The following is a 12,296-nucleotide window of genomic DNA, read 5'->3' as shown; positions in this document are numbered from 1 at the left end:
ATCATTGGGAAATAATATATAGCATTGAGCACCATGTTTAAGTAGAGATTACATCGGGTAAGAGAGAGGTTACACCCCTGCATAGAGGGGGGAGAGTTGGTGATGATGGCGGTGAAGTCGTTGGTGAAGATTGCGGTGATGATGATGGCCCCCGGTGGCACTCCGGTGCCACCGGAAGCGAGGGGGAGAGAGCCCCCCTCCTTATTCTTCTTCCTTGACCTCCTCCCTAGATGGGAGAAGGGTTTCCCCTCTGGTCCATGGCCTCCATGGCGTGGGAGGGCCGAGAGCCCCTCCGAGATTGGATCTGTCTCTCTGTCTCTCTCTGTTTCTGCGTTCTCAGATTCTACCCTTTCATCGTTTCTTATATTCCCGGAGATCCGTAACTCTGATTGGGCTGAAATTTTAACACGAACTCTATCCGGATATTAGCTTTCTTGCAGCGAAAGAAGGGAATCAACCGCCTTACTGGGTGGCCACGAGGGTCAGGGGCGCGCCTGCCTCCCTGGGGCGCGCCCCCTGCCTCGTGGCCCCCTCGGGCATCGTCTCGCGTGGATTTTTCTTCCCAAAAATCATATATATTCCAAAAAAATCTCCGTTAATTTTTATCCCGTTTGGACACCGTTTGATATGGATATTCTGCGAAACAAAAAACATGCAACAAACAGGAACTGGCACTGGGCACTAGATCAATATGTTAGTCCCAAAAATAGTATAAAAGTTGCCAAAAGTATATGAAAGTTAAATAATATTGGCATGGAACAATCAAAAATTATAGATACGACAGAGACGTATCAAGTACAGGGTGCAGATCTACCTCGAGATTGTATTATTGTGTTCTAAACCCTAAGGCTGGTAATCATGCCTCTAAAGACTAAACCCCACGGCTTATGTATGCACCGGGGGTACCTAGGTTACACAAATGGCCGGTTGCCATTAGGCTGGTTATTGAGCTAACCTTGGATTGCACGCCAAGTCTTTGGAGGTGTCCGTCTTGATTACGCTGAGGTTCGGAGCTTCTGGAGTCCTTCCTTGTAATGATCGGTGGGACCAGAGCTCGGCCCATGGACTGTGGATCGTATAGGTTGGTACCCCCTAGTCCAGGACACCATCAATGTCGACTTTAGCCAAAAACAATGCAAAGTTCGTAAGTAGGAGAGCTTAAGTCTTTTCCTTTCCCATTCCTCAAATGGGGTAATCTCTTTATTCTACATGGAACTCTGTTTAGGACATGACTTGCAGTCATTAAAGCCTCCCCCCACCATTCTTTGGAAAGTCCCGCTGTATCTAACATGGCGTTAACCAAATCAGTTAGAGTGCGGTTCTTTCGTTTTCGTATGACAACCCTATTTGACTGGGGAGAATAGGGAGGCGTACTCTCATGGATTATACCATGTTCCTCAAAGAATAAATTAAACTCATTGAAAAAAAAATACTCTCCACCGCGATCCGATCTAAGCCTTTTGATCTTTCAATCGAATTGATTCTCTGCTTCGGCTTTATAGATTTTAAAGTAGTGCAAAGCCTCATCTTTTGTTTTCAACATATATATCATGCAATATCTAGGAGAGCCATCGATCGGACTCATAAAATATCCTTTTCCACATTTTGTCAACACACCATTCATCTCGCAAAGATTTGGATGTATGAGTTCAAGTGGTGCAAAATCCCTCGCTTCAGCAGTCATATTAGACTTGCAAGGTTGCTTTGCTTGCACACACACTTGGCACTTAGAACCTTTGAAAATTGCGAATATCAGGATTAAACTCAAATTCGCTATCCACGTCATGCAACCAAAGTTTATATGACAAAGTCGTGAATGCCAAACATTTGATTCAGTTTCACAAACATGATTAATAACTTTAGTGCAAAAGTCTGACAAAGATAAGTGGAACAAGCCTCCGCTCTCATAGCCCTTTCCAACAAATTGTCCACACATGGACACTACAACCTTATAGGACTCAAACACTAACTTATAGCCATCTGGACACAAACGAGAGTCGCTGACAAGATTTTTATTTATAGAAGGGACATGTTGCACATTCTTTAGTCGCACGATCCTCGAAGTAAACTTCAGATCGACTGTACCAACACCATGAACAGAAGCATGAGACACATTCCCCATCAGCACTGGTGTAGTTCTTGCGACCTGATAAGAAGAAAACATGTTGATGTCGGAACACACATGCATATTGGCAATGGTGTCAATCCACCAATCGAGAGAATGACATAGTGAAAGAACGGTAAGAAATTTACCATACCCAACATATTTCATCTCATCTTCGTCAATAACAACATTGGAGGTCTTGTCGTTGTTTTCATTTTGATGCATGTCCCAGCAGTCATTGTTGGATGAAGCCTAATGATTCTCACTGCCACATACATGGCATTTTCCTTTCTTCTTATAGGTCTCCTTCTTATTCTTGAAGTTGGCAGGCTGTTGGACTTTGTTCTTGCCGTCACACTTTCCTTTGCTCATATAGTTGTTTTTGTTCTTGGGTTTGTGGGGCTGGAAATTTTTTCTTCTGTACCAAATTGGCACTAGAATTCCCTTCATGGAAACGAGCACGTGTGTCTTTTTCCCTCACCTTCTCTTCCACATCAAGAGTGCCAATAAGATTGACAACAGTAAACTCTTGCCTCTTGTGCTCGAGAGAGGTAGCAAATTTCTTCCACAAAGGTGGAATCTTGGTAATGATGCCTCCGGCAATGAATTTGTCCGATAACACACAATTGAGATGCTCAAGTTCTTTAGTGAGCGATTGAATCTCATGAGACTGCTCAACAACGGAGCGCTCATCAGTCATCTTGTAGTCATGCTACTGTTCCATGATATACAACTCACTTCCTGCGTCCGCGACCCCAAACTTGGCCTCGAGCGCATCCCACATATCCTTACCGACCATGATGGTCATGAATGGATGGGCAATCTTGTCGCCAAGAACAATCAAAGCAGCACCTCTGAAGAGGGTGTCTGTAGCATGGAAACATTGCTCCTACTCAGCAGTCAGCTCTCCCTCTGGCATGCAAAGAGGCATGAAAACAGTTCATGGTGGTAAGCCAAAGAAGTGCCCTCACACGCCACCTCTTATAGTTCACTCCCTCAAACCACACGGGCTTGAGATTTGTAGCAAAAGCACTAGGAGAAAATTGCCTACACATTTTAGGTTTTTGGATTGTTGAATAATTAGACATTTTTTCATTAAGTTTAATCCAGAAAAACAACAGGTAAAACATGATCAACATGATAGAGAGAATAATTGAGACATGCAACTGATTGTTGAAACAAATCATGTAATTGAGATCATAATTAAGCGACAAGAAACATATCCATGTCGATCACTAGTAGTAGTAAACCAAATGCTAGCCCTAATAGAGAGGATAAGATGACGTACGGAACAGCAGCAAAAGATGTAGACGTGACATTCGTCATGTCTTCGAAGAGGTCGTCGACATCGGGGAAGAAGACGTCTTTGGGGAACTCGTCGTAGGGGATGTTATCGTTTGCAGCCACGATGAACTAAGATCCAACAGCCGTGCGGAAGCACTCTCCAAAAAACTTAATCTCCCCTCTCCCATACCGGATCACAAGAGGCGGGGTTTCGGAGGCCTACTGTCTCACACTTCGGTGCACGCTGGGAAGCAAGATGGGAAAGAGATAGGCGGCACAAAGCTTTGGAATGAGACGAAGAGTTGTGCATCTTGTCTTTAGAGGAGCAACCTCTTATATAGGTGAGAAGAGCTGAAATTGACCCCTCATTAGTAGAAGAGAAACGGGAGCAATAAACACCATTAAACGGACGCACTAAACACTATTAAGGAGAGAAGAAACAAGCGCACCAACAATCCCATGAAGCGTTCAGTTTCTTCTCCCATTTATGCGTCAACCATTTCAACTTCTTTGCATGACAAAAATAAGGCCATGTTTGGTTCATAAGTCTTAGGACTTTTTTTAGTCCCAACTTATAAGTCTCAAGTCCCTAAAAAGTCCCTACCTATTTGGTTCCTGAGACTTAACATGGACTAAAAGACCATATTATAACTATAAGGGCATCTCCAGCCGCGCCCCCAGGAAGGCCTCCCCAGGCAATTTTTTCACGCCGGCGCCGAAAAAACGGCCCAGTCGCCCCCCCAGGAGCTCGTTTTTCGCCGGCTTGGGCCGAAAACAGCGCCGGCGGACCCAGGCCGAACCCGGCGCGCTGGGGGGCGCCCGGGGGCGCCGGGGCGAGCTGTTTTGGCGCGAAAAAGATGCGGGCCAGCCGCGTCAGCGACTCGGCGCCTCGTCTTCCCCCAACGGCCTTGGTTCCCGCAGGGAATCAATGGCAAGGCTGCCGCCGGCCAGCCTTGTCATTGATTCCTCACGGGCGGCGCGTCACGGGACGGCGCGCCGATGCCTCCCCTCCCTCGCACGCGTACACACGGGCGCGGCCCGGCTATAAAAGTCGGCGGCCTTCACTCGCCTGTGCCCACACCAGCCCCGCCCCTCGCCGCCGTCCAGTCCCTCCCTCTTCCTGCCTCTCCCGAGCGCCGCCGCCCAGCCCCTTCCTCTACCTCTCCCGAGCCCGCCCAGCCCCGCCATCGCCATGGCGGAACGCTTCCCCGGAGACGAGGCGGCGGCCAACGGCTTCGGCCGTCGTTCGCTCCGCGAACAGGAGTCCTGGCTCCTGTTCCAGGCGAACATCCCGGCGCCGCCGGACATGCGCGCCGGGCCAACGGGGTGGAGACTCAGCGCCGGGGGAGTGCCCATTCCCCCGTTGCCCGACGCCGTGGCGAAGCCGAAGTACTTCGCCGAGGAGGTCGAGATCGTGCGCGCGTCCCTCACCGACGCCCAACTCTCCCTCCCCCAGTACGCCGCCGACAACCATGCGGCCTGGGCGGCGTATTTCGAGCGCCGCCAGCAGCAGTGCTTGGCGTCCACCAACGGCGCGCCGGTGGTCGGCGGCCGGCAGAACAGCGAGGGGCGCCACCTCTGGTGGGGCGTCCCCGGCCGCACACTCGAGGGCGTGCTCATGTACCTCGAGGGCGGTAACGACCCGCCGTTGGCGTACCCCCCGGCGAGGGTGGCCGCCCCGGCGCAGCACCGACGCGTCGGGCCATGGGAGCCAAGGAGGTTCGGCGCCTCCTCTTCTTCCTCCTCATCACACTCTTCTTCACACTCCTCCGGCTCTCCGGCGCTGCTCGGCGTCAAGGGGCGCACTCGCAGCGCCGGCATCGTCATCAACGAGGGCGGCCAGTGCGCCTCCTCCTCGTCGGCTCCTCCGCGCTTCGTCAAGCCAAAGACGGAGCCGGGGCTGGCGCCGGTGAAGACGGAGCCGGGGCTGGCGCCGGTGAAGGCGGAGTTCGACGACAACGACGCGGCCCTCGAATGGGCGCCCCAGGACTCCATTGCGATGGAGAAGGTGCGCCGGGAGAAGGAGAAGGAGCGCCAGTGCGCCGCCCTACGCCGCTTCGAGGAGCGCCGACGCGGCCGCGAGAAAGGCGGGGTCGTCGTCTTATGCGACAGCGACAACGATGACGACGCGCCGCCGCCTGTTCGCCATGGCGACGCCGGGCAGCGGTCCAGCAAGGGCACACGTGTCAAGGAGGAGAAGGCCGATGACGACGATGGCGGCGACGACTTCAGCCCCTTTCTTTTTTTTAGATTAGGTTAATGTAATGTTTGGACGAATTTCACCGAAATTTGCCATGTTTGGCCGAAATTTAACTAGTTTTTATCGTAACTTCGCCGAACGTTCTTTTTTTGTTTTTTAATATGCGCCTGGGGGCGGCCCTGGGGGCCGACGGCTGGGGACCGACTCGCCCCCAGGGCCATTTTTTGCGCCGGCTCACCCCCAGGCGGCGCTTTTAGACGCCCCTGGGGGGCCAACGGCTGGAGATGCCCTAAGTCCCTATAAGTCCCTCCTTAAAAGTCTTATTTCATAAGTCCCAAATGCCCATTTTAAATCCCTATAAGTCCTTCCTGTTTGGTTTAGATGGGACTTATAGGGACTTTTTTAAGTCCCTAAACCAATAAGTCCCTGGAAACAAACACCCTCTAAGACTGCACATACACATGGCGTAGGTCAATTTTCCACACCACCTTGTCATGCATGAGTGGGCCACATGGGCCTCTGGGATTTACCTTGAATTATTAGCAGATAATATGAATTATTATATGGGCTAGGCCCAATAATTCCAACAGAAGATGCCCGAGCACCAACATGATAAGGGTTCTCCTCTTGGAGGAACTTGGTTGAGCTAACATGTCATATTCTCGAGAGTACAATGTCCGGTATCTTACATTGGACACCTCAGAAGGAAATACTCCACCCGGAAGAGTCCGCAGATTTGGAAACGCTTCCCCATCAGGAGGGATACTATCGTGGAAGCTCGTAAAGCGCGCGTCACAATCAGAACATACATTGAGGGAATTGTTCACTCTAAAGTAAAGTTTACTGTTGTGGAGCCCTCTAGCCAACGCCATGTTGTTTGAGCTCTAGATGGCCTGTTATCATAAATTACCGAATGTTCTATGTGTAATTTCAAGTTAAGGGCTCCTTTGATTCAGAGGAATCTCATAGGGCTTTTGAATGTTTTAAAATCCGTAGGAATTCTTTCTATGTTGGTCGTTCGATTCGTAGGATTGGACATTATAGGATTCTTTCCTATGAAATTGTTTGTACTACATCTATATTCCATATGAAATCTAGCATCCACTCCAATGTCTCTTTTACAATTTCTTTGATTTTTGTGTGCCATCAAGCACTATCTGCAAATTCCTGCGGTTTGCTAATCCTATAGAAATCGAGTGGGCATGTCATCCCGATTATGTATTTTTCCTGTTCTGCGTTTTGAAATTCCTGCGAATCAAAGAGGGCCGAAATGTTCTCTTCAGTAGCTAACCTGGCCCCACAAGTCATGGTCATTGATTTCCCTGTGAACATTGGCCGGTGCAGATGAAGAACTTGTACTCTTTTTGTAATCCAAATTTTGCGTGCGTTATAATGCATCACCTAAACTAGCACTTTGCTGGGCTGCGGCCAGAGTGCAGGATGAGCAGCATCAACTGCCCTTTTTAAATACTGGTAAAGATTATACAATAGTTCATTCCAACTTCTTGGTTCACCTAAGTAGGATCCTGTTTTCTCCAACTTTCTCCAAACACTGGCTCAAAGCATGTAGAATCCGGCAAACCGGACTGAGTACCTCTCTATATATATCTGAATTCTGGTCTGTGAACGCACATCTGTGCTTCTCGGTTCAGGAGGGCTCGGGGCTCCTGACATGTGACGTCACTCCCGTGCGACGGCCACCAGCTGCTTTCCGACATTGCGCCCGTAGAAGAGCCCGATGAGCGCCGTTGGGAAGCTCTCGATCCCCTCAGTGACGTCCTCCACGTAGTTGATCTTCCCCTCCTTGAGGTAACCGGCCATCTCCTCTTCGAACTTTCTGTAGTTGCTGTAGTGATCCATCACGATGAACCCCTCCATGCGGATGCGCTTGGCGACGATGCAGAACAGGTTGCGCACGCCCTCGAGCTGCTCCAGGTTGTACTGCGAGATCATCCCGCACACCGATACCCGCCCGTGCAGCCTCATGTTGAGAAGCACCGCGTCCAGCATCGCGCCACCCACATTCTCGAAGTAGATGTCGATGCCCTCCGGGAAGCACCTGAAAGCAAGTATCATGGCACGCAGAACTGTTGATTAACTGGCCCTGTTCATTCTTCATTGGAAGTTGGAAGAACGCAAGAGTATGGTAGGGAAGGGGCCTGCAATTAACCTCTTCAGTGTGGCGTTCAGGTCCTGCTCCTTCTTGTAGTTGAAGGCATCGTCAAACCCAAACTTTGTTTTTAGGAGGTTGACCTGAGGAGAAGGCAAAATTATCCCATCAAAATAGAAAGCTTTGCCAACAGTAGTGACAAAATTAAATCAGTATGAACAAAACTACTCATTGTCTGGTGATGTGCCCAAATGAGTAGGCACAAACCTTCTCATCGGAACCGGCACTACCAACCACATAGCAGCCGGAGATCTTGGCAAGCTGCCCGGCAAGCTGTCCGACGACACCTGACGCTGCTGACACGACGACATAGTCGCCCTTCTTTGGCTTGGCCACGTCAAAAAATCCAGCATAGGCAGTAAGGCCAGGCATGCCTGAATTATGAAGTTTCTAGCAGTCAGAGAAAATACTAGCCAGTATATCAGCCAAGGTTACATTTGATTGATTCTATAGCAGACTAAGGTCTACGAAGAAATTAAACCACAACTTTCCGGTTTCATGATCAAAGTGAATTACTGTAATGACAACCAGACCTGGTTAACTTGTGACGAATAAAAGTGAACTCACCAAGAACTCCTGTGTAGTATGACAGCGGCAATTCAGGATGGTTGATCTTGAAATGCGACTCCAGATTAGTGATCAAAGTGTACTCTTCACATCCTGTCATCCCCCACACCAGATCACCGAGCTTGTAATCCTGGTGCCCGGATTCCACCACCTTGCTTACGCCCAAGGTTGTTAAAACCTGGTGGGATCGATTCAAGGAGGCAACAAAATTGTCAAGCTTTCTGGTGGGTAAAACAATTCAGTAAAAAGAAAGGCTGAATCCATGTACAGAACTGGTGACCATATTGCAGAGCTTTTAAAAAAAACCTTGTTCCGTGAAACAGAAAGGTACACTGATAACAGAGTGATTATTTTAAACTTTGCTCATGCGAACCACATGCTACAGATCCAACAATTGAGCCATGCATGAATGAATCATAAAGTATAATATGAGCTGAAGAAACAGCCGCCAGTAGACTGCAGTACAGTTATCTGGAAGAATTTCTCTGACATACTAACACTGGAATCCGAGAACCAACTGTAGATCTGTACTGCCAAGGGGACTGAATTTCGACACGGGGCCAAGTTTGATGCTAGGTTAAAAAGAAATTCGGTAGTACCTCCCCCGGGACGAAGTCCGGGACGTAGCTGGGCTCCTCGTGCCGGGACATCCGGGTGCGCCATTGCCTCCTTCCTCGGACGCGCCGATGAGTTGGTGATCTGCAGTAGTCTAGATACTATGAACCACGCGTTCGGGCGGGTGCGTTTCGTGTGTGGCGGATCGAGCGGGTGTGCGGCCGGGGAGCGGCCGCGCGCGCTTAATGCGTGGGGCGCGGGGACGAGGGGATCGCACCGCAGGAGATGCATGCGTGTGCGGCTCGTGAGCGGGCCGGACTTGTGAGGCCTACGCTGGTCGTTGGACATGAGTGTGACGAGCGAATCAACACGTGGGTGGAGCGATAGTGGTATTTCAGCCCATCAAGATTTAAACCTTCGCGTGTGTCCTCTTCACTCATGGGTTAACTCTGCTCTTTCTTTCTTGTATGCAGTCCATTGTGCCGACTCGCGAGCATTTCACTTGCCTGAGCTTGCTGTGATGTTGCGACATGTCGCGACATTGGTGTCCTGTGGTGATGTTTATATGAGCCTCATACGAACCCCGAGATTATCTATGAATAGGCAAATTACCCCCTTAAAAGATAACATATTCATACTTAAGATGAGAAGGGATGCACGTAGGCTCCAAGATGAGTATATAACAAATATTCTGATGGGGAAGGAAGCATAAGAATCAAAAAATAAATCTACGAACACCCAAGATCTATCTAGGAGAAGCATAGTAACAAGAGGGAAGAGTGTGTCTACATACCCTCGTAGACCGAAAGCGGAAGTGTATACAACGCGGTTGATTTAGTTGTACTCTTCGCGATCCGATCACGACCCAACCTATCTAGTGCTGAACAGACGGCACCTCCGAGTTTAGCACACATGCGGCTTGATGACGTCTCCTCCTTCTTGATCCAGCAAAAAAAGGCGAAGAAATAGATGGAATCACAACCAGCACGACGGCGTGGTGGTGATGGTGGTGGTGGAGCTAGTTCAGCAGGGCTTCGTCAAGCGCTACTAGAACGAGGACGGAGAAACTACGGAATAACGAGAGAGAGAGGGAGAGAGAGGGAGGGAGGGAGAGAGAGAGAGAGGGGGGGGCACCAAGGGCTTGGTGTGTCCTCTTGGGGCGTCCCCTCCCCTCTATATATAGGTGGAGGTGCATGGGAAACAGCCCCTTCAAGCCCTAGGGCGCAACCAAGGGGGAGAGGACTTGGACTCCAAGTCCAATCCTATATATTCCTATTAGGACTCCTCTTTTTTTCCCTTCCCTAACCACATGGGCTTTTAAGGACTTGGTGCGCCTAACCCAATAAGGCCAGGGCGCCTTCCCTCGGCCCATGGCAGCCGTTGGGTTGTGGTGGACCCACTTGTGGACTTCCGGACCCCTCCTGAATCCTTCGGAACCTTCTAGAAACTTCACGGTACAATACCGAAAAAATTGCATCTCTTTCCAGAACCCAAAATGTGATTTCTCATATATAAATCTTTACCTTCGAACAACATTTGGCTACCAATCATCAAATATCCCAATACTACTCTAGCGTCAATGAACGTTAAGCGTGCGACCCTGCGGGTTCGGGAATCATGTAGTCATGACCGAGACACCTCTCCGGTCAATAACCAATAGCGGGACCTAGATGTCCATATTGATTCCTACATATTCCACAAAAATCTTTTATCAGTTGAACAACGATGTCAAGGATTCGGTTAATCCCGTATGCAATTCCCTTTGTCCAGCCATATGTTACTTGTCTGAGATTCGATCGTCGGTATCTCCATACCTAGTTCAATCTTGTTACTGACAAGTCTCTTTACTCATTCGGTACAAGATCCCGTGACTAACTCATTAGTCGCATTGCTTGCAAGCTCTTTAAGATGTTGTATTACCAAGAGGGCCCAGAGATATTTCTCCATCATACGGAATGACAAATCCCAGTCTTGATCCATGCCAACCGAACAGATACCTTCGTAGATACCTGTAGAGCACCCTTATGATCACCCAGATATGAATTGACGTTTGGATATACACTAAGTATTCCTCTAGTGTCAGGGAGTTACAAGATCTCATGGTTTAAGGAACAGATACTTGACATAAAGAAAGCTATAGCAAATAAACTAAACGATCTGATGCTAAGCTTGTTGGGTCTTGTCCATCACATCATTCTCCTAATGATGTGATCCCGTTATCAAATGACAACTCGTGTCTATGGTTAGGAAACCTTAACCATCTTTGATCAACGAGCTAGTCTAGTAGAGGCTCACTAGGGACACTGTGTTGTCTATGTATTCACACATGTATTTAAGTTTCCGGTCAATACAATTATAGCATGAATAATAAACATTTATCATTAAGAAGGAAATATGATAATAACCAATTTATTATTACCTCTAGGGCATATTTCCAACATATTTAACCTCCTTAATCAAACATAATCATGATACTATAATCTTGGAGGATATGTACAGCCCATGAAGAAGATGTAGATATACTTGTCTACGATCGTCGAAACGGAAAAGGTGCAACCCGAAAGTCGTGTGAAACGGCGAGATGAAACTACTGGTCAAAGGAAATTTCAAGTTGTCGACCATGTGCGACGAATTTGACAAAATTCGTCCAAAATAGCTTCAAACATGAACACAAAATTGAATATTTACGGTAAACGCAACCGGTCGGCTAAATTGAACCATAATATCGATGTGCATCCTTTTCATATAGAGCTGATCTCGAATCGAAACACCGTTGTATATATTATAAGGTGAAAGAGATTAAGAGAAGGTTACGGTAAAACACGTGCAAACTCAGGTACACGGTGCACCCAGCCAGCGCGAGCTCAAACGTAACTCATCATGAGAGCCACCAACATGCCCTATATTCCATCGCTGGAGTCTGACTCGCTGGAAATAGCCGATCGAGCATTATCAACGATGTAGGCTTGGAGAGTACTTTAAGTTTCGTGTGCGCCAACTTTTTGGGGCGAACCGAGCAACCAAACATGCCAAAAACTAATCGTGTGGGCTGGCTGGGCGTAATGCAAACTACCAAACACGTCTTTTGTGAATGTTTAAATGCATCAATAGTCCAATATTGACATATCTCAGCTCACCTAACATTGTTTTGGGCAAAAAGGAAGAAGTTGAAGTGACATAGTTATCAAATGACAGTAGAAATCCCCACCAATATCTTCACATATAGACTGTTACGACCAAAAACTCAAATTTATATGACAATTCTAAGTACATAACAAATACAATATTGTTCATGAATGAGCACATACGTAGGAGTAAAATAAGATCTGTTTAGGGTATATATAAATGTGTCCTCGTTCATAACAGAAGTACACAACCGCCTCCTTTCCAAAAAGATAGGGTTTCTCAGCATCTTG

General features: G+C 48.2%; 1 protein-coding gene across 4 annotated transcripts; it reads right to left on the bottom strand.

Annotated features, from left to right (window-relative positions):
- Nucleotides 1-6,927: 6,927 nt before the first annotated feature.
- On the bottom strand, nt 6,928-9,168 carry LOC123107425 (2-alkenal reductase (NADP(+)-dependent)). 4 transcript variants are annotated; one of them, XM_044529409.1, is made up of 5 exons: nt 8,925-9,168; nt 8,326-8,503; nt 7,966-8,132; nt 7,759-7,841; nt 6,928-7,647 (listed from the first exon to the last, which is right to left on the bottom strand). In XM_044529409.1, exons 1-5 carry the CDS (start codon nt 8,973-8,975, stop codon nt 7,269-7,271), a joined length of 858 nt encoding a protein of 285 aa, XP_044385344.1. In that variant the 5' UTR covers nt 8,976-9,168; the 3' UTR covers nt 6,928-7,268. The 4 variants fall into 4 exon arrangements, with proteins under 4 accessions (XP_044385344.1, XP_044385347.1, XP_044385346.1 ...); XM_044529412.1 differs by having other exon boundaries at nt 8,820-8,934; XM_044529411.1 differs by having other exon boundaries at nt 8,824-8,930.
- Between the last annotated feature and the right edge of the window lie 3,128 nt (nt 9,169-12,296).

This window comes from Triticum aestivum, chromosome 5A (genome assembly GCF_018294505.1).
Source record: "Triticum aestivum cultivar Chinese Spring chromosome 5A, IWGSC CS RefSeq v2.1, whole genome shotgun sequence".
Taxonomy (NCBI): Eukaryota; Viridiplantae; Streptophyta; class Magnoliopsida; order Poales; family Poaceae; genus Triticum; species Triticum aestivum.
This window is presented reverse-complemented; position numbering and strand designations above follow the sequence as displayed.

Excerpts from the sequence above, each read along its gene's own strand:
- LOC123107425 (XM_044529409.1), bottom strand. The coding sequence starts at position 8,975 with ATGTCCCGGCACGAGGAGCCCAGCTACGTCCCGGACTTCGTCCCGGGG. Across the intron at positions 8,504-8,924 it reads CGGACTTCGTCCCGGGGGAG|GTTTTAACAACCTTGGGCGT; the intron begins GTACTACCGAAT and ends CGATCCCACCAG. Across the intron at positions 8,133-8,325 it reads ATACTACACAGGAGTTCTTG|GCATGCCTGGCCTTACTGCC; the intron begins GTGAGTTCACTT and ends TTCATAATTCAG.